Source organism: Anas acuta, chromosome 3, assembly GCF_963932015.1.
Source record: "Anas acuta chromosome 3, bAnaAcu1.1, whole genome shotgun sequence".
NCBI classification, from domain to species: Eukaryota; Metazoa; Chordata; class Aves; order Anseriformes; family Anatidae; genus Anas; species Anas acuta.
The window spans coordinates 97,622,464-97,645,211 of record NC_088981.1 but is presented as its reverse complement, the minus strand read 5'-3'; the positions used below and the strand labels follow the sequence as shown (position 1 = coordinate 97,645,211).

General features: G+C 39.2%; 1 protein-coding gene across 4 annotated transcripts in view; it reads left to right on the top strand.

The window, feature by feature from the left end:
- The first annotated feature begins 6,812 nt into the window (after window positions 1-6,812).
- Window positions 6,813-22,748, top strand: part of FBXO25 (F-box protein 25) — a 30,033-nt gene continuing 14,097 nt past the window's right edge. The window contains exons 1-5 of one of the 4 annotated variants that reach the window (XM_068678472.1): window positions 6,813-6,968; window positions 11,181-11,324; window positions 18,223-18,329; window positions 19,626-19,675; window positions 21,242-21,334. In XM_068678472.1, the coding sequence (XP_068534573.1) occupies window positions 11,188-11,324; window positions 18,223-18,329; window positions 19,626-19,675; window positions 21,242-21,334 (387 nt within the window). In that variant the 5' untranslated portion in view covers window positions 6,813-6,968; window positions 11,181-11,187. Of the gene's footprint in view, window positions 6,969-10,871; window positions 10,996-11,180; window positions 11,325-18,222; window positions 18,330-19,625; window positions 19,676-21,241; window positions 21,335-22,748 lie in introns of those variants that run through there. The other 3 variants (XM_068678473.1, XM_068678471.1, XM_068678474.1) reach the window with 3 other exon arrangements.

Sequence of the window (22,748 nt, the reverse complement as noted above, 5' to 3'; positions counted from 1 at the left end):
CTTCAGAAAGCAAATCTGAAATGGAAAAATTATTAAACTAGAACTACATTTCATTGACAACTGAGCTAAAATGCAATCACTGTGTGTATGTGCAACTATGAAGGCATTTAGTTTTATCTTGAATTACTTTAAGTTAGGATTCTGCATCTCATGTAAATGAAATATCTAGATTAAAATGTTTGTTGGCTGCCATTAAATTTCTCAAGTCTGTTCTTACACAAGTAAGATAACATAAGTTGACATAAATTATTATTTATGGGTATTTTACCTGTATAAGCAAAAGCAGTGTAAAGCTCATTAACTTTATGTCTTTAAAATGATTTCTTTTTTATCCCCTGAATGATCCTGTTTTTCTGAATAATGTTACTGTTCTACCAGATACAGCTTCTGCTGTTGAGAGAAAGACATCTCACACAATTAGTAATTTAAGATTTTTGTTTGTTTGTTTGTCTTATTTTGTTTTTTATGCAATTCCATTGAACAGTGGTTATTTCACAAATTGCTAGACAGAATAGAAGTGTCATATGGGCAGACAACTTAATTACTACTAGATATATACAAGAATGTCTGCAGGGAATTTTGTTCTCTTTTCCAGAACACTTCTCCAAGGTAATTTTTTATCCTTAGCATATCTTTCTACATTCTTACAGATTCTCCCATATTCTTTTTGTCTACCAGTTTACCATGCATACACTATTCCATACTTCAGCTCACTAAGTCCTATGTTAATTCCAGATTTTTCCATTGGAAATTGAAATTTAATTTATAAGCTATAATTAAAATTATAAATTTAATTTATGAGCTAAATTTATAAGCTATAAATAAAATTTATAAGCTATAATCTTGTTTTTATTTTATTTCTTTTAAAATTACACATAGCATTTGTCCTTTTGCAATATTACCCCAAATCTTCCATGTTTTCTACAAAACTGCCAGTATGTTTGAGATTGTTTACTGTCTGCACAACCCTATTTATCAGGTCCAGCCAAGCCAGTGAGCATCTAGTTTCTCTAAAAACTCTCTAGTATCTTTATCTTTTTCTGTCTCTGTTTTCCTATGGACAGTTCCTCCCTTTGCAGCTAGCAGTTCTGCTAGCTATCTCCTTTAGTTGAGCATTTCTGTAAACACCAATATCATGCTGTAGAACTATAAAGCAGAATTTTTCTCACCTTTCCTGTTACTTCTGGTAGTTCTCATCCAGTTCCCAGCAGTCAGATTCACCTACAGCACATAGCCCCTTTCATATACTGATTAAGCTTCTCTTTAAAATTAATTAGGTAACTTTGTTCCAATTCTTCCTATGGGAAAGCCTGAGAGAGAGGAAAAGGAAGGAGAACCTCTCTCCTATACAGATTAGATGTCTTCACATTTCTAGATTAATTTTGTATCTATTTTAATTATGATAACATTGTCTTCAGTTTTGATTTGCTTCCTCCTTGAGCTGTACGTCTCTAGCTTTTGCAGCAGCAGACATTTCCTCTTATGAACACATTTGAAACCACTGATCTAAAACTAATTATTGGTTTTATGGATGCAGACAAACACAGAGAAAACAGTAAGCTAACAATACAGTTAGTCCCCTCCTAAAGCTTGTGTGGGCTTTTACGTTTGTATGGGTTTTTGTTGCTGTTTTCTGAGTAAAGGCTTCATATAGAAGGTTAGAAAATCTCTCACCATCTTTCATTAGCACAAAAGCAATGAATCTCACTTTTATAAGTCATTTCTTACTAATTTCTAGAGCTTGAACTACCACAAAAAATATACCCCACACAGCAACTTCCTAAGCTGATTTATTTCCTCTCCTAGTTATCTCGCTTATATAAGCAAAGCTCATATTTTTTGAAAAATGAAAATTTCTCCTCAGAAACTCAGTTTTGATCCAACCTGTCATTGATCAAACAGTGTAATTTCCGGTGGTGTCCCAGTGCTTTCAATCAAAGTTTTGTCTCAAGATATGGTACATGCTGTTTTTTAGATTGTTTCTCTGGACTTTAGCTAAAATTGTGTTCTTCATTGCAACACTGGAACTTTTATTTCTCCCTCAGTGTTGTTTGCCAGTAAACTGTTGACTTTTTTTTTTTTTTCCCCAAAAATAATTGCTAGTTTTCAAAACTCATTGCCCTATACTACATACTGTTTCTGCCAATCAAAATGTTTTCACAATCAACTATAGGTTACTATATAATAAAACACCTTTCATATCAACATTTGACATCGACCATTGATTGGTGAATTTCTGCTAAAGAATAATTAATCTTTGAATGTAATCGTCACTAACCTGCTGAAAATTCCATAAATATGGATTCATTTTTTCACCAAGCTCACATGAGATGTTTCTTATTTACATTCCCTGGATCATGGGGAGCTGAGAACTGAGAGATATCCCAGGGCCAGAGGAAATGGGGAAGGCTCCAAGGTGGTGGCAAGGTTCCACCAGGTCACCAGGTCTGAGGCCAAGCCAGGAAGCCAGCCTGGTCCTGGTTCATCAGGTTTTGTGGCCAGACCAGGCTGCTCCCAGCCCTGAGCCTCTCTCTGCTGTCCTCAGAGGGAAGGGGGCTGCCCTGGGTTGTGTCACCGCTGAGCTGGTCCTGAGCCCCAGCAGCCAAGCCTCCAGGAAAGGGACACTCATGCATACATCTAGGCTTCCCCTAATACACCTAAATGTTATTTTCTCATAATGTGGGAGAGTAATAAATGTAAGGAGGGAAGAGCTGCAACACTACCTCTTGCTGTTGGCAGTATTGATGATAAATATTTAGAAGAAAAAAAAAGATGCCAGCCACAAAAGAGAGCTCTGAGGAACTGTATAATACAGTGGAAATCACACATTAAATAATAGTCAGGACAAGGAGGCCTTTGTCCAAGCTTTGCTGTTTTTTTACTAGTTGGAAGCTTTCCTGTAAAATGAAATTATAAGCAACTGACTCACTGGAAAAATTGTAACTGCTTGGATTATGTGTTCTTTTCCAGTTTTGGTTCACCTATGAAAGAGTATGACTTATGTCTTCATTATCATTATAAGCTCTCTTCTGCTGTCTAATCCTTTCATTGTATCTGCATCACTTTCCTCTTGTTAGCATTAAATGTTGCTAAGTAACTGAATCAGTCTGCAGTGCTCTTCAGCATTACTATTCTGTTCTTTAAAATAAGTATAGAGATCACTCAGCAAAATGAAAATGATTCTCCCAAAGGCAAGAAAGCCATTTGCATCTACAGCAACCCTCATTCTCAGACGATTTCTCAGAAAAAAATCTGAATCCATTAAACATGATGCATGTTTCCAAACCATGTGATTCAGGAAACATTAATGCAGATGAAAAATTGCTTCACCTTCTCCATGAGGTTATCCTAGGCCACCCTAAATAACACCATTTATTTTGCTTTTAATCAGGTAGGTCAGCTCTTACAAGCAAAATAACTTAAAATACTCTTGTTGTCTATGAGTACAATCTCATTTAGAGACTCACATTTGCCGTGGCATATTAGATAGAAATAATAATTTAAGTAATTTTAATAAGAAAGAAATGGAAGAGACAGACTTTGCCATTTTATTTAGGTCCCTAATTTCATGTTAATGTGACAATGATCTAGAGGCCCTCATCTGTACTACTCATACGGACCTGCTACCAACTCCAGGCTAACCATCCAAGCTGCAAAAATAGAGACCCTCCGAGTTTAATGTAATTCTCCTTTTATCTCCCTCTAAAATAATCAAAAGCAATTACAGTCACGCTGCAGACCAGTTTGTTCAATTTCCAGTGCAAAAGGTTCAAACTGCTTTAGCATTAAATAAAACATAATAGAGAAGGTCCAGATGAGGTCTGTGGCACTAGAAAAGAAAAATTCACACAAAATTTTATGGAGATTGTCTGAAGCAGAATAGTATCAAAAAATATTAAATTATTCAAAAGTCTAGTTGCTCATTGTTGGTTAGAACTGTCTTAAAAGTTTCCAAGTTTAACTACATTATTTTTGTGTTTGAAATTCCCCCAAAATTAACAACATATTTTATTTCATACATTTTTAACTTAGACATGTACTACATATATTTAAATATATATATATATTTCTCAGTCTTGAACCTGAATACACTTGACATTTTTATAGGTAGAAGCTTGGACTCTACAACCTGATTACACTTGCAATAGAGAGGATGGTATAGCACCATGGGCAATAATCACTACATCTGCTTGTCAAATTAGCCCAAGATTTTGATACTTTGGAAGATAACCATGTATAAACAAAATCTTTAACTTATAACAACTGATGTTGCACTAAATTAAAAATAAAATTAAAAAAAAATCCACATTGTTACAGCTCCCTCTAATGTATAATTAATATAAATATTCTGAAGCCAGCAGGGGAAATAAAATAATTACAGATGGCAGCTATGGCTTACAAATGACTCTTCTGCTACTAGTTGTATGTTTCTAAGTTCCTCTAGCCCTCAAAGGCTCTGCACAGCAACAGTGTTCACTGCTTGTCCACAATCATTACCTAAATCCTTCTCTTCTCCATGTTGAAGTTGTGTCAAATGGGATCAGAAGGTGCCAGGCTTCTGTATAGCAAAGCTTCCTTCTGCCATTTTCCCGTTCCTAGAATTTCTTTAGAGGTTGCCTCCCCATAGGAGGCAGCCCCACCAAAGCTGCAAGGTAACCATTTTATACTATACTCATTTTATGGCTGCACGCCATACAACTCCTCGAGAGAAAATGGAGAAAGAACCTACAGACAGGATATTTGCTCCAGTAAGAAGGAATTTTCTAGATTGACATGCAAAAGAGCAATAAAGATTCTTTCATGGGCTGGGCAAGCAATGTCCCATGTTACTGGCAGAGCAGTGTGGCTAATACATGCATTTATGACAGAATCATTTGGGCCAGTCAAGGAGAGGATGAGTGCAGGTACACTCAACTGTCTTGCTGAGGGCTGCCAGCAGCAGCCAGTGATCTCAGCAAGAACCTAGGCTAGCAGAAATAAATAAGAGGTTGAGGAAATGAGAGAGGGGTGCTAGCAAGGCTGACAGTTATGAGTGCATGACCCAACAAAAGGCTCGAGACCAACATAAAACTCTCAGTATTGCCTCACACTGGGAAACTCTTTAATGACTGTGTTCACCAAGGTGACAGGCTGACAGTGTGGACTATGTCCTTTTTCTGTGAGAAGACGCTGCCTTTGCCATGGCTGTATTTGGCTCAAGATTACAGAGTCTTGAAAAAGACCTGACAAAAAAACCCTGGCTGACATAAGGTCCAGGTCTGTGCTGCTGGTAACGATGACTTCTATGATAGTTCTGGGACTTGACGTTTTTCCTTTGGGCAGTTTTTGAGAAGACAGGTGAGGAGAGACTGTGGGGAGCTGTGTATGCCTGGCATCCTGCGTTCCCTCTCTTGCCCTCTTCCCCTGTACCTGTCACTGCCCCATTCTCACCACTGTCATTTGTCACTGACAGTGTCAGCACGGCACCCATTTTGCTGGTGGAAAGGCAGCATCACTGATACAGGGGTCTGTGAGTGTCTCTTAATGATGTATATACAAACACATCTGTATGTTCATACATGCATACATGTATGGTCTCATATTATGTACATATATGTATGTATAAGAACCAGCTGTCTGATATGTAGGAATTACATTACGGCCAAATCATTTAACCAGCTAGGGAGCCACTTAGATGAATATCAAAACATCCAGTTTGAATAAAGAGAGACCAATCCTCTCTCCATACAGTAGGTTAATAAGTAAAAGTGACATCCTGAGGACATATTAAAATCAAACTCATCTCACAAAGAACTATTCATATGACTTTTTCCAGCTCACAGACAGAAAGGAAGCCCTTATAAATCATCCCAGTGTGCAAAAAAAAGCCGCAAGGGGATTAGGGGACGCTTCCATGTAGGAATAAGTGGCAGCAACCACACTATTGCAATTTTGTCAGTCCTAAACATTCAAAAAATTACAGGTTAACAATTTGTTCTACAGCACAAAATGATTGACATTTATTAAAACACAACTCTGATTTATTTATTTTTTAAAGGGGATATGGAGGCCCTGGAATGTGTCCAGAGAAGGGCTACAAAGCTGGCAAATGGCCTGAAACATAAGTCGTATAAGGAGCAGCTGAAGGAATTGGGGTTGTTTAGTCTGGGGAAGAGGAAGCTCAAGGGAGACCTCATTGCTCTCTACAACTCCCTGAAAGGAAGGTGTGGGGAGCTGGGGGTCGGCCTCTTCTCACAGATAACCAGTGATAGGACTAGAGGGAATGGCCTCAAGTTGCACCAGGGGAGGTTCAGGTTGGAAATGAGGAGACATTTCTTCTCAGAAAGAGCAGTCAGGCATTGGGACTGGTTGCCCAGTGAGGTGGTGGAGTCACCGTCCCTGGAGGTGTTTAAGGAGAGGTTGGATCTGGTGCTTGGGGACATGGCTTAGTGGGTGACATTGGTATAGGGTGATGGACCAGATGATCTGATAAGTCTTTTCCAACCTTTATGATTCTATACCTACTCCACATTCTTAGTGGGAATAATTACTGATTTCTAACTGAGAGAACACACAACCCCCAATTCATGACCTAAAGCTTGCTCCCCACGTCCCACGGTCCTTCTTTTAACAACAAGCCCGGCGTTGGAGGCGCCTCGGCCCAGCTCCACAGAGCGCTGAGGGCACGGAGCTCCCCTGACAGGACGACCGTTGGGCGGCCGTTGGGTGACCGTTGGGCCGCCATTACGCGGCCCCGCCCCCTTCCCCCCTCCCCCCTCCGACCAAAACATTGACACGTGCACCTCGCTCCCCCCTCCCTTTACGTGACGCGCGGCGGCTGACGTGACACCCCGCCCCACCAATGGGAAACGGCGCTGCCGGGTAGCAACAAGCGGCGGCAGCCAATCAGCGGGCCGGGGGGCGGGGCCGCGCTACTTCCGGCAATAGCCCCACGGCCCGGGCCCGGCGGGGAGCGGCGGCGCTGCCAGGTAGGGACCGGGCGGTGCGGGTGGGGGATTTTGGGGGGCCTTTTCGTGCTTTTTTGGGGCTTTTTGGGGTTTGGGGGGATTTTGGAGGTTCTCCTGAGGGGAAGGAGCGTTTACGGCCGCTGGGGAATGAGGCCTGGGGGCGGCGTGTGGGGGAGCGGCAGGTGGGGTGAGGGGGGCTGAGGGGCCCAGCTGTGGGGGGCGGGCTGTGAGCTGAGGGGGGCGTCTGGCGGGGGAGAGCAGGGAAAACCCCCCTGGGCTGGAGGCTGGCCGGCTCCTTGACCCGTGAGTCACAGGGCTGGTAGGGCTGGATCCCAGCAGAACCGGTCACCGCCTCCAGCAGCAGCTTCTGCGGGAGCCTGGGCTGCTGGGCAGGCACTGAGGCGGGCAGGGAGAGGTGGTTGGTCTGGGGGGGAGGCTGGGGAGCAAGAGGAGCCTGGACTGTGCCCGTCTTGGTGGTGGCAGTCTTGCTGCTGAGTATCAGGAATGGTTTGGGTCATAATTGTATGTTGCTAAGAATAAAGAAGCATATTCAGAAGACAACTTCTGTACAGTCACAGGTTATTAGCGTGTCTTGCTGCTATGCATTCACAGTAGTGTTTGCTTTTGTGGTGAGCTGCCTACCCCACAGAAAGCAGCTTTCCTACAGATGGGTGAATGGCTGGAGCAGTCACTGTAATCTCAGGCTGCACTAACCCTGATATAGACAGGTTTCTGTGCTGTTCCTTCCGTGCTTCTTTCTGGTGGCTCTTATCTTCATAGTCCATTTTGTATGTGCTCCTTAGGAACATACATATGATGCAAAGCGTTCTTGTTTCCTTTTTAGGAGAAAGCTGAACCCAGGTGATATATTTTATTAAAGCCCAGTTGTTAGGTAATGACCATAAAATCATGTAGGTTGGAAAAGATCTTCGGAATCAAGTCCAAATGCCAACCTCATCTATTGAGTCCCATTGCTAAGCTGTGTCCAGTTAAGTAAGACCAAATTTCACTCAGTGAGGCTTCCTTCTCTTTTACACAGCATCAGATTGTTTTCTTCACAGTAGTTTTTTTGGGAAAATGAACAGGTTGCTCAGCAGAAAGTACAGAAGTCCTTTTGAGTGTTAAAGAACCCTGTCCCACTGCATTTTCCTCAAAATCGAAGTTTAGGGAGCTCTTCTTTTGTGGTAGTGATGGTTTTAACAAGCTGTTATTAAATTACTTATTGCTGAAGGTGTGCTCCATGGTGTATGTAAACTGCTGAAAGCAAGCTCTGTTCTGAGAAGCCGCATGCATGCTTCAATGCAATGCTGTACTGGGAAGCAAAGCTTGAGTGCAGGCAGAGCAAAGGCATGAATTTCTATTACACATACCCTGTGATCAGCTACTTCCTGAGGGCGATGTGTAGGAGAGACATTTAGGACTCCGTAGTTTCTAAAATGTGGTAATTTCTGAGCAATGATCAAGTGTACATTTCAGTCCTATAGGAAACAAAGCAATGAGGTTTTCTGGTCCTACTTGTGTATGTGCTGTTACTAAAAGAATATGTTCTTTAAAAAGAACAGAAAAGAAAATAAACCTATTCTTGAAAAGAATAGGTTTGAGTCCAAGGTACTACTTCTCATGTAATTGTAGAATGGGTTGGACTGGAAGGGACTGTAAAGATCAACTTGTTCCAACCCCCTGCTGTGGGTACAAGTCACTTCCTGGAGTTGCTACTCATGGGATACACTCTGAGTTTGTCCAGTAGCAAAAATATATCTTGGACTAAGAATATCTGTTTGGAGAAAAAATGAGGTCAACATGTACGAGCCTCACAGAGTTGCTGACTTTTGGTAATTTTCTCCCACAAATTCTTAAGTTGAAGTTTTAATCTGTGATTTTTCTAGTAGTGTTTTCTTGTTGTCTTTTAAAAAGATAACATATTGAACATACATTTAGAAAAGCTATTCATATCTCTTTATGAAACTTGTCCAAAGTGCAGTTTTCCAGCACTTCTGTAGCAGACTTTGGGAGTCCATGTGTATACATGTACTTGCTGCTACCACTGTTTTGAGGTGCTTAATGTCACTGCTTGCAAGAGGGATGATAGAGAACTTTTATTCTGTTGTTGAAGCCTTGCAGTGAAAGACCATCCGATTTCATTTTAAAGATCTGGAAAGTAGTCTGGTTTAGAGCTTTTAAGTATTGAGGTGTGTTACTTTCAGTGCCTCTGCAGCTCCACAGGAGGAAGTTACACATCCTACTTACACCACTGGCCTGATAGCTTGAAACCACTTATTTCTAAAGTTCAAGGATTTCTAAAGCATACTAAGATTGCTATCCTGTAAATTGTGATTGGCTTTGGGCTTCTGCTACTGCCAGCCACTGGAACAAAATATTCCAGGCTTTCTGATGGTGTTTTCAGGAGGCTTTACATCTATTGTTGTTTTTGTAACTTACCCTGTTAACCAATAACAATGCATGGTTCACCTTCATGCAAATCATGTCTGAGTGTTTATTTCTTTTCCCAACAATTCTTTATTGATTCATAATATCAAGTATTCTTAAAAATGTTAACTTTTTAAAGTTAGCCCACTTAGCCTGTAATGTTCTCTATGAATTTGAATTTTCTATAGTTTTTAACTTCTGGGCTAATCAGGTGCATCTATAATAGTGCTTAATTCTTATAGCAAAACTGCTGACTAGTAGTAGCTCATGAGCTCTGTATCTTTAGACACGATTCAAAATTGTTTTTAGTCTCTTCCAGTCATTTGTTTTAATTTTCAGGTAAACACTGCTGATTTTATTGGAAGAAAATATTATTCTGAAATGCACTAATGAGCACCGACTACAAATTCTTGAAAAGATGAGATGCCTTGATTTCAGTCGCAATGAGGTGTTCTAAACAACTGTGAGAAAGGTCTGTTGTGAGGCATATCTCCTGGTAAGCAGTGAAAAGATTAGAAAAACAGATAGGCATGCATAGAGTTTGTGGTGGCTGGAGGAAAGGATGTGGTAAACTTGGGAAATGATTCCTGTCAGATTCAGAGGAAGGCTGGGTTGTGAATAGCAGGGGGACTTTCATCAGTGCTGAAGGCTAGACAGCAAGCTTTGTTTTGTGTGCTATGTTGTAGGATGTTGTAGTCTCATTTTTCTTTTAATTAAATAAAATAAAAATGATGCTCTTGGCTTGTATCTCTTCAGGCTTTTTAGCCTTCGGTGTCTTACCCTGTGCTAATGTGTCGGACAGATGCTGGTCGAGAGTGCAAATGGGTATATAAATTTGGTGATGTTTAACTGATCTGGTCTAATATTCTTCAACTTGAAGCAATGTTTAGAAAACAGTTGCTTTGAATTAAGCTGTTGGTGTTGCATTAATGTATGCTTCAAATACAATAATGCTTTTCTCCCTGTACAGTCTGCACATGAAACCTCTGGTTAAAACAAAGCAGAATGTATACATGATGAATGAGAAGAAGAGAGGGCAAAAGCTGGCAAGCTTGGATTCTTTAAAGCATAGGGAATTGCTTTCTCCAAATTCTTGGCATTTATGTATTAAAAGTGATTTTCCCTTGTGAAAAAGGGTGACAGAGCACTGTAGAATGATACACTTGTGCTGTCCTGCATGCTGTTGGTAGCAAGTTCAGTAGTGAACTACTGATGTTATGTTGCAGTCTCCGTTTGTGTGGGTTATCTAATAGCCTAGCTAGAGAGGTGATCCTCAAAAACAACTGAAAAAGTGTTTGGGGAAGATCCAAATTCCTTTACTGAAATGTAACTGTGTACAGTGTTACACTATCTCAGTGTTTGGAAGGCTTGTAGAAAAATAAGAAGAGTAACACTGATTTGGGCTTACCAGGTTTGAAAAACCGTCTGTTAGTTGAGTCTCAAACTGGTTATCTGTTTACATTCTGTAAGTGCTAATCTGCTCTGCAGTGGTCAGTCTTCCTTGGTTTGGTATCCGCCCTTTCCTGGACCACAGTGATTCTTCTGCTTTTTCGTGAAAGAACTGTGAAACCTACTTTGATCTAATAAATAGCAAAGGACATTTCAGCAGGAATTTTCAGAGGTTAGAGAATCAAAAATGTACCTGGGAAACCATTGAGCCTCTTAAGAGGATATTCTATAGGAAACTTTCTTCTTTTTTCTCATTACATTGTTGTTTGTTTTTTTTTTTTAAGGTCAAAGAACTGAAATAAGTTTCATAGCTTTTGTTAACAGTTAAATCCTGCACGATCTTCTTGTTGCTTACAGAGAAACCATGCCTTTTTTGGGCCAAGACTGGAGATCCCCTGGATGGAGATGGGTTAAAACAGAAGATGGATGGAAACGATTTGAACCCTTCAGCCCTGCACTTGAGAACAAGAACAATCAGCTTAATGACATCAGTCATGCTGTGTAAGTTCTTAAATAACTCATGCAAAACCACATTTATTACTGATTTCAGAGCAGGTGGGAAGGCAAAGACTGACTTCTTCCATTCAGACCGATTGGGGCTGGTGATCTCTGCATGAATGAGAAGCGCACAAATGCAGCCATGTGCTTTGTATATTTAGGCAGAGACCCCTATGGAGACTGCCTATCTTTGGGCAACTCGTGGAACAGTGACAACTTTAGGCAGCCAGATCTCGCCCTATGTTGTGTGTTATTTTTCGTTTTAGTGATAAGTGTGAGTTGCGAACACAACAAGCATGTTGGAATGTTACCTGGAAACAAGTGAAACCTTTCTGGTGATTGTTGGATTAGGCCTATTTAGGGTACTTGCTCTAAATGCGTGACTAATGGTAGTTTAAGGCAATTCTCTAACATTGTATGATTATATGAGCCTCTGTAGAACGGGTGAGAAATGTACTAGGTAGCTTGGGAGTGAAGCAAAGTAATATTGATGGCAGATGCTCACAAACTGGTGTGATACAAATAGCTTAGTCCAGACAAATTCCTGCTTTGTTTCTTTGCCAAGAAGTAATTCTCAGGGTTAGCATTCTTGTTTATAAATTCCAGCTTAATGTGCTCATAATGAGAAAAGGGAACATTCAGTGTTTGCTGTTAGTCTAGTAAATGATAAAGAAACTGATCTGATTTAGAGGGAATTTACTGGCAAGCCAGGACTTGTTCTACTCATACACCTGTGTTTTCTAAATTTGAAACAAACCTCAAGGGAGTAATCAAGCAGTGAAGAATTATTAAGCTTATCTCAAACTACTGTTTTCTTCATGCCTTTACTTCTTGTGCTCATCTGCCACTGATAGTAGTTGTTTTTTTCCCATACAGTCTGGCCACTGTGGATAAGAAAAGCAATGTTTGTCTGCAAGGGTGTTCATAAAGCCTCCAACATAAGTTGCCTTAAATACTTCTGGAAAAATCTCTTCTTCTTTCATGTAGCTTTAATATAGTTGGAAAATGAAATCTAATTTAATTTTGATAGCTACTTGCAGTTACTAAATTATATTTTGTAGGTTGTTTTATGTCACGCTTGCCAAACAATATTCATTAAATGATTGGTTTTGTATCATTTTAAATGAGGACTCACTGTTCTGTTCCTAATTGGATGTTGATTTTTGTCTGTGCATGCACTTACATATGTCTGTATATATAACACAATCTTTTCTCCAGAGAGTGAGGTGAGACTGCATTTATTGCTTCTTCAAGCAAAAATGCTAGATTTTTTTTTCTTAGTGTTGAAAGAACAATTTGTAGAGTTCAAGGGTATTGCTGGAAATGGGTATTGCTGGAAACAGATTTAAACAAGTCTTGCTTGGAAAGATACAGGAGTCTTAAGTTCAGGATTAAAATAGGAACATTAATTTGAAGTGACTGGCCATGAAATGGTCTGGGTGAAAGAAATATTTTTGATATGAGGTGTTGCGTGATCTGAATTTTGTAGGTTAGCTTCCCAACTTGTCAGAATCCCAAACTTGAGAACTACCCTAGCCTGTAACAGATGCCCTCATCATAGTGATTCCCTGGTTTCCAGTCTTCCGTGTCTCCTACTTTGTGCAGCCAAAGCACACCATATTCTGTAGCCCTATTTGTTCTGCTGTGTATTTAAGAATGTGTATTGTCCAAAATTAGACTGCAGAACGTGAGTTGGTACTTGGTGTAGTAGTGCTACTTCAGAGTAATTTCACCACAACTTGAAAGCTTTGGATCTGAGTTCACTTTTTGCTGCTGAACACTGAATGATGTGTAATTGCCTAAAATAGAGAATTCAGGTTGGTAAGGGCCTCTACAGGTCATTTGGTTCACACCTCCCAACTCAAAGCAGGACCAGTGGAGATGGCTTGAAGGGCCTTGCCCCCCTGGCCTTTGTTTCCAAGAATGGAGATTCCTTTCCAGGCTCCTGTTCCAACTTCCATTACTTTCACTGTAGTTTTTTATATTACTTTCCTATCTTTTAAATCTAATAGGAATTTCTCTTATTACAGATCATGGCCATTACTGCTTGACTTGTTAATATATACCTCCTCTAATGTTGCAGTCTAGTTCCCTTTTCTTTATACCCTCATAGTAGATACAGGCACGAATCGGGTTTCCTTCTTCCGCACCACCTGCTCTTAATACTGACCAAGCTTGTACTCCAATGCATCCTCATGTGTTGTTGTGCTCCAACAGTAATCATCTCAGTAACTGCCCACTGGACTTGTTCTAGTACATCAATCTTTATTGTATGAGGGAGTCCAAAAGTAGACAATATTCCAGACATGGTTTCTCAAGTGCCAAATGTGATGACCTCTTTTGCAGGGTATGGTCTTGCTAATGCAGCCCGGGGTGCCACTGCCTTTGTTCAGCACAAGGGCATGCTGCTGACCAGTGTTCAGCTTATCCAGTAGGACTTCAGCACTTTTTCTGCAAAGCTGTTTTCTGTCTTCTCTGTACCTAGCATATACTTGTGCATGGGGTTCTCTATCCCATGTGCAGGACTTCAGATTGAAATGGAGCAGCATACTGTGTCTTGTTGACTGAGTTCTCTGTACCATCTTAAACACTTGCTTCCAAATAGCTTATGTATATTGAATGGACACCTCAGCTTAGGATATCTGGTGCTGTGGTGTAGCACTGAGTAAGAATAAGACTTTATAGAATGCTTCCTTCCATGTGGAAGAAACATACAGTAAACATATATATGTATGTATCTGTCTCTTAAGATGTCATTTGAATAGGGATGATGGTGTATGCCAGTCCAGCTGTTCTAATAGGATTTTATTTTATTAATTAATATGTGCTGTTTTATTCACCAAAATACTCTGTAGAAGTTAACGCAGCGGTAGTAATAGTACTTGAGTATTCTATTCCAGTTAGAGCAGTTTTCCTTCAAAAAGAAATAAATTCAAGCTAAGTAGTTGACTTAAACCCTGTTTATTATTGCTTGTATTCTCTTCTGTAAGAGAAAGCGTGGATGGAGTTAATTGCCAGACTGTGTTCTATCTCTTCCAAATACCTCCTGTGCAGAAGTTAAAAAGATCTACTTACCAGCAGATACAGAAAAAGCATTCAGGCTTGTAAGTAACTCTTACAAATTCAAGACAAATGTTTTCACTAAAACAGAACTTTTCACCTTGTACAATTAGTCATCTGGTGCTTTGGTGAATCCAGCTGAGGAATTAGTCAAAAGCAGTGAACATCATGATGCTTGAACAAACATAACTTGTTATGCAGGGCCGATATAAATGACTGGGGATAATGCTCAAATGTTACACTTCAAATTATTCTGTTTATGAAACCTGATACAGAAAATGTGAGACCCCCAGTTTTGTAGCTCTCATTTAAATAAGTAATGATATTGTTTAGGTGAAGAGAGTACTGTATTCATGGTATATGGTGGTGGGAAATGTGGCGGAGGCAGAGCTCATCCTACCTGGAGGAAGCATGTGGGCTGAATGCTGGCTGCAGCTATCTGCAGTTTATACCTATAAATTCTAGTACAGCTGTGTGTTCCCAGTGCCATATCACTGTGTCCTTGAAGCTTGGTAGAGAGAGAAAAACACAGCCTTACAGAATTGTATTTAAATACCTCTGAAGAGTAAAGCCCTCTTACATTTTCCTTTTGAGGTACAAGAAAGCGAATCCCTATGACAAGACTTTCATGACTATGCTATGCCTTTTTGTGTGTCAGGTCCATATGAACTTAACAGCTGGCCTGCCAGCCTGGGCATCTGTAGTCTCATCTCATTCACTAAAGTGCTATTAGTTCTGGATAGGAGGCCTCAGATTTGAATCTAATTTTAGATAATTTTGGCATTTGACAAATTTGTTATAACACTGTTTGGTGCAGGCACTTAACTCAGGATTTTTTGTATGTGGTCAAGCTGTAAATGGCTTTGAGTGTTACCTGGAGGAACACTTACTGTCCCTTTGTAGGTAATTGTGTGATGTTCATGAATTTCTTCCTCCACAAGAAAAGTGGATAAAGAGCAGTCAGTTTGGATCGTCCTGTCAAGCCTTCCAGCACTTTAACTGTCATGCCCAAAAGGTTATTTAAATACACCATTATGAAACTGCTGTTTTGAAAGAGCTGAAATTCTCACATGCTTTATTATTTATGTAGGGTATTGTAATCTTAAAGCATCTCTAGGACACCAGATGCTTTGCTTTTAGAAGCTATAGAATGAATTTTGTGAAAGGGCTTCATCAAGACAAGAACATAAGAGTAGCTGTAAACTGGCAGTATTACGTATGTATTTAGATCCTTTCAGGTGCACTCAGACCTCATATGTGCTATTACAGTAAAAACATTCAAGTCATCTGTTATGCCATATGGCTCGTGTAGCACTTGATTCAGTTTCTTCTGTCTTAGCGTAACTGTAGTGTGGTGGCTGGGCAGGCAGGAGATGTTCTTGGTGAAGTGGCTTTGCTGATCAGCCAGCTCTTCAGACTTCTTGATGGAATTTTAAAAGTTTCTGGGGGTGTACCTGTAATTACCTTGTTCTTCCTAATAGCTGTGAGACCCTTGCTTTCTTTCTCAGTAAGACTGGAAGCATGTGAACCCCTTAAAGTTCATCAAGAATGGTGCTGATAGTACAGGTACATACCTTCCCCAAGCAGGGAAGGTCTCCGTGTGGAGTACAGAGACCATAAGAAGATGAAGCCTCATATGAGAAAATCCTCAGATTGTCAAATTTTCTTGCTAAAATGACATGAATTCCCAGAACGTCTCAGGTGGATTTGGAAGTCAGACTAACATGCTTGAAATAGCTCTCTGTGATTCCTTGTGTTAATTAACTGTCCTCCTTAGGATGCCTTGCTTTTGTGCCTGGTACTCGAGGAAGTGTGTATTTGAGGGACTGGGAGGGGGAGAGCAGGCTATAAATAACTTCAGATACTTTAACTGCTCTGTGTCGCTTTCTAAGGAATCTTTCTCTCCAGGAACAAAAGAAGGAACCAGATTAACCTTCCTGTTCTGAAGCTGGCCTTCAGCAGTGCTGCCTGCCCTGCTTTGCTGGCTGCAAAATGGGAGTGGGTGTGTTTCTGTTCTGTTAGGTTGTATAATATTCTGTATCTTTGTAGCCTTATATCTGTTGCTAGGATCATAAAGCCAGAAGCTTTAATGGGGGACTGAGCTCTATTTCTGATTCTGTAACAACTTTTCACGTGGTATGTTGATATGGTCAATACACTAAAGCATAATTAATTGTTCTAGTGACATTAAAAGGATTGCCTTCATGATGGGGGGTAGGAACTGGTATAGCATGATGTAATTCAAGTAACTTGTCAGTGCTGATGTTTCACTTCCATCAGTTGCCAGTGCCTTTTCTCTGAACTCTTTTTAGTGTTTTACTAGATGCAATGTTTGGCAATATTGCATAGAATATTGAAATTGTAAAGTCTTTCCTATGGTTTGAAAATGTCAAGGCATGAGCCAAGGCCCTCACCTTGGATTGAGTTCTACCTGAACACAGGTGGACTTTTTTTTTTTCAGGGTTTAAACTAAAGATAAAAACAAATTCCTATTTTTGAGTGTTCTAAACTTACGTGTCTTCAGGCTGAGCTAGTATTTAGTGATTAGAGCAATTACATAAAAAGCTTTTTGTACGGTGGTGTTTAGTCATCATCCTTAAAAGATGATTCAGGCCTGAAAATTTTTAACTTTATTAAATAGTAGCAGTAGACTAATATGATTTGGGTTCTTTTGCCATTTAATGCTGAAGTGTGGGTTATTTTTGAATGAACCAGTGATCTTCATTTTTCATGTTCAGATTTTGCTGGTGCAATTTGAAGTTCAAACTGACATTGACAAATAGATTTGGCTAGCAAATTCAGATTTTTAAAAATGAATGGGTAGAGTATTCTATACAGCTTTCATTTTCTTAAAAAAAAAAAAAAAGAGGACTATAAAAATGACTATAAAACAGTCTTATAGTTAAGCTTCACTGGATTATTTCCTTGGTTACTGTAGTTATCTGTACAATATTATTACCGTAATATGAATGATCTCTCTAACCTGTACTAGAAAAAATACATATTCATTACCTCTATTGCTTTTGCTTAGAATTATCTATAAAAATGGAAAGGAGAATCTTCGTTGTGTAGACTTGCATAGTGCAGGTAAGGTTTTTAATGTATAAGCACTTTAGAAAGTTTACTCAACAAACTTTAATAGCATGTCCATATGCTTGTATATAGTGTGTGTATATACTATATACATTAACTCAGTATAGGTGGTCTTTGTCAGGCTACATAATTCACTGTCAGAAGTGACAAAGGTACAGTTGATCTTTCTTGGGAAAGATGGAGGTGACTACATGGTTCTTGACGCACTACAACAAGTGGTAGAACAGTATGGCAATACCTAAATTATGTACAGTGTTGTGATTCATGCTTTTATTAAGAGACTTTGTTCATTTGCCCTGAAGTTGACTGTGAGGGGATAAGAGATGCCTTTTGCTGGCTTTCTGCCTGAGTGTGGTAACTCTGACTTCACCAGTATTCTGCGTTTTCATAAGGCTTGGTCTGTTTTGGGTAGTGACTTTAGTATTCTAGAACACTGCGGACTGTCAATTGTCCAGCTAGTACAGCCACCTCAGTAATCCTTCTTAAATGTCACTAATGACTTACAAGATAGCTATTAAGAAGATGCTTGTATGCACTTAATCACTTTGATACCAAATTCAGCACCACTAGGAAGAGAAGAGCAAGGCAGCTTCTCTCAAGATGTGTTGCTATAGACCTTCAGGTAGACAAGCATTATTTAAATACATGATTTTTATTGCAGCTGGCGGGTTTCTAAATGTGGAGAACTATAAGCTATGTGCAGCTTAAATATTTAATCATTGCTGTTCTAATTATGTCTCTATTTCAGCATTTTAACTGGTGATGAAGATGAAGATATATACACTACAGAAGATTGTGAATTTGCAGCCAAGAAAAGGAAGAAAGACCACTGTAGGAATAACACAAATTCACAATGTAAGGCTGGGTTATTTTCATTTGATTTGGAAGATTGTTGTAGGTTCAGGGAAAAAAAAATATAATAACCATTTGTATACGTGTATCTAGAGAGTAGCCTTTTAAGTTATGTCTACTTCTGTACTGACAAGTTCTGGTGTCAGAAGTGATGTATCTTAATTGGACTGTGGCATTGATCACCTACTGTGGGATTTAGAGATCCAAAGGTAATTAATTTAAGAATAACAATTCCTTAATAATAATTACCTTCTGATACAAACTGCTGTTTTGCTTTGTGCACTTGTTTTAGATGAAATTCGTGATGCTTAGGGCAGTCAGTCTCTGTTTATCAAAACAGCAGTTCTATTTCTGATTAATTCAAATTCTTGTTACACAAATAGCTCTAGAATTGGTTCAGAACTAAATATCGTTTGGTGTAATACATAGAGTTCTTGGTAAAGACTTTATTGAATTTCTTGAAATTTGTCTGTTGAAATATCAAAGCCACTTTTGTCTTATTCTTTTTTAAAAGGACCTGTTTTAGACTCAAAGTGTGAGTGATAGCAAAATTTCTTGAAGCACAGAATTTGAGTAGGTAGAAGTAAGCAAGTTGATAGCAAATCTGGGGGGTTTCCCCATTGATCTTGAGATTATGTTCATTATTTTGTACCTTCCTAAAATTGTAACAGAGATAGTCTTAGACAAATCTGTAAGCATCCTCAGGGTTGTGTGGGTTTAATGTATTCTAGAAAATTCAAGTGGTTATATGTATGAGCACATTAATTGGACAACACATCCAGACTTCTGCAAGCTGAATGTCTGTGTAAATTGCTATTATGGGTCTTGCTTGTGCAGGATTCTGCAACTACTTGGAGCAAGTGGATGCAGATCAAGCACATCTACAGAAGCAAATACTTTTTAAAAAAGTAGAGCCTTCAGGAACAAAAACTTTGTACATTTCTGTATCTCCTGTGCTAAGAAGCCCTGTGAACCAAAAAGTATCAGGACTTTTAGGAGAAATTGACTGCTGTTGGTACACAGTCAACAAACATGCTACATCTGCCCACTGTGTCCCAGCTCCTGTGTTTAGTTTATAAAGTTTAACTTTTGGTGTGCTTTTTAAAGTACACAACCTCTGAAACTTTGTAGTCATTCTCTTCAGCTTTAATAAGCTTCCTTCACCAAAACTGTTATATTCTCTCCACTCACAAAGCATTTTGCGGATGGTCTGTATTCTTCATCTTCCTAGAAGGCTCTTCATCTTCCTAGAAGGAACTACCTAAAATAGAAGTTCAGAAATGCTTATGTCTTTTTCAGGTTTTTATCGTGAAAATTGGATTTATGTTCATAAGGAAAGCACCAGAGAAGTAAGTCCTGTATGCTATGAGTCAATTTCTAGCATCTTTATGCTGCTTAACTTTAAAATAAATAAATAAATAAATAAAATAAGCCATTTGTCAATTTTTGTGACTTCTAAAAAGTTGTATTTAGCCCTCTCTTCATTGCTACTGTAGTACATCATCACTTGCTGAGGCAAAGGCAGATAACAAAGTGACTTATGTGAGCCATCCTGGCAGAGATGGGAAAACTCACAAGGATGGATGTAGTAGTCCTCTGGTACTTCTCCAAGCCCATTTGTCTCTGTCTCTTATGTATAATTACAAGGTTTTTAAAACAAACACTTCCAAAGAAAGTGCTTGCAGGCAGCTACTTGGTATCTTGGGATCTTGATGTAAATTTGAATGTGAGTAGAATCTAAGGCCCAGGCTTTGCTAAGAGGACCTTTGTATTCAAAGTTCAGATGCTTCTTCCTGTTTGGGATAAAAATGGTATCATGTAACTGCAAAGGATCTTGAAATGACCTCCTGGAAAGGTGAAGCTGACATGTCCATTATATGTAGAGAGAAACTGTCTCAAAGTTTCTTTTGTTGATTGTTACAATTATCTGGGATGGGTGGAACTTGGACACCTGTGAGAATGTCTTTCATCAACACAGTAATGCCAGCCAGCAGAGAGGGAAGGAGGTGAGTACAACACTAGCCAAACAGGCAGAAGCTGGCTTTGTATTTCGGAGCCGAGACACACCTGAATACTGTCTTCAGGAAGAACGTGATTGTGTAGAAAATGAAATCCTCCTGTCTCACCTCTACATAAGTATTTTTGCAGGGCAGTGACACAGGCTGCCCTTCTACATTAGAAGGGTATTATGAAGCCTTTCACCAATTTTTTCCCTCAAGAAGGTCACTGTGGCAGTCTTCTGCATGGCTATACCCTGACTCAGTTTTTGATCCCATGGCATTTCAGGCTGACACTACCACCCTGAGTAATTCGAAAACAACCTCTGAAACTTTTGCTTTTACCTTATTATACCTGTGCAGAAGCATTAAAAAGAAAAGCTATTTCTCTTGCTCTTGGTATCTAAGAAAAGTGTGGTTAAATTTCTAGTGCCCAGAAAACAAATTCAAGATGTTGGCTGTTTGTTCTTCCAATTCCAGGAGCAAGTAGCCATGTTCTTACCTCAAATGTGAATGTAAACTCAGTGCATGCATGTGGTTGTATGCTCAGTCTGCTGTCTGAGCAAGATGCACCTTGTGCTGAGGCAATTACAGAGCACGGTGGCCATGCAGTAGTGGAACAGGTTCCCAGTTCCACATGGATACCAGTGATTATAGATTGCACAGTTTCTATGAATTTAAAGGTCTTGCTATCAAGTAACATGTGGGTAGCTATTAGTTCTAAATAGCATATCTGGCTTTGTTTGTTCTATGAAAAATAAAAACTTCAGGCCGGTTATGTCAGTTCTAGGAGGTGAATATGTACATGCTTCGGTTGCATGATAGAGTGCTTTTATATAGACCATAACAGTTTGGGGGAGGAGAGGGGCGTTCTCTTGTTTGCTTCTTTCCATTTACAGTGTTTCTTTCTCTTCTCAGAGACATGGCTATTGTACTTTAGGAGAAGCTTTTAATCGCTTAGATTTTTCAAGTGCAATTCAAGACATCAGAAGGTTCAATTATGTGGTCAAAGTAAGCTCTCTATTTTATGTATGTCTTTTACAGATGTGTTTTCTGATGTATCCCTATGTACAGAAAATGTTGCATTGACCAGTTTGTGGTTTGTGTAAATATTGTGTACGTAATTTATACTGCATTAAGCCGCTGGGCTTCTACTTGAAACTGAGTGATTTTTCTTTTGTGAAAACTGGTTATATTGGTCTGTGAAAGCCTGTATCTTGAGAATGATGGTGATGGCCAGTGTTCTGCTATATATTTACAGTGAAACAATGATGGTTTCAGTTGTTCCTTAGTCTGGGTAGTGAAACCTCTTTAAAGGAAAATATTTCCTATACAAACAAACAGTAAAGCATAATACATCTTAAATATAATCTTAATCTTAAATAGAAATAGAAGAGCAATTTCCAAAATAATACTTGATGTGTAAATATTCTGTGATTTCTTCTGCACTTAATGCAGGGAATCATGCTCCCATTATGTTTTGAGGATAGTATTCAGAACTTGGAAAGACACAAAACATAATTGAATAAGCCTACTGAAGGAACACCCTAACTATTGGAGTTACTATTTGGAGAGAAAACATGTTCTGCCCATCCTTGTGAAACTGTATGTTATACCTCCAGAAAAACAGGAGTTATAGGACCAGAGGAAATAATGAAAAAAAAATTGTCCCTAGGCTAGTGGTTAGGGTACTTGGCTGTTTTATGTCTCCTATAGATTTTTTTGTATGTGCACACACTATTTTTTTTAAAGATGGTTATGTTCTAACCTATTAGTCTTAGAGGGTGGATCAACTGTTTTACTGTACTTGTTTATGCTTGTTTATAATATTTCTTAGCTAGTAAATGCCTGATACATAAATTGATATGGATGGCCTTTTAAGATTTTTTTTCTATTTGAATAAATAGTTGATACATTTGAGGCTATAATCCCTAGTAGGCAGCATAAGCCATTGCTATGCACGTAGCCCAAGAGTCAGCTTGTGTTAGATCCTTGTGCATGTGCACCTGCTAAAATTCTTGTCTTAATCCTTGCATGTTAACCATCCTTGAAAATGGAATCTTCATTAAAATCATCTGGGTAGAATTTGTTCCTTGGATTTGATCTGCAGTCTAAGTGACAGGACTGATTATTTTTAAGTTAATCAAGAGAAATGTACATACTTGCCTGAGCTGGCAAACTGCCAGAGATACCTAGGTGTTCTCCAAATTGTTAATCAAACTAAAAGGTTTTAAAAATGCCAAGAAAGAGAGGTCCTGATACCTAGTCTCAAAAGCTGTATAAATAAATTAATTGTATTTAAATACGTCAGGAGTTAATTCCTCCTTTCACAGCACATAATGTTTTGTCAGGGATCATGCAGAGAAGCCAGAAGGAGCATTATTAAATGAGGGAGAGAACAGGTGTATTCTCTCCTCCTCCAAAG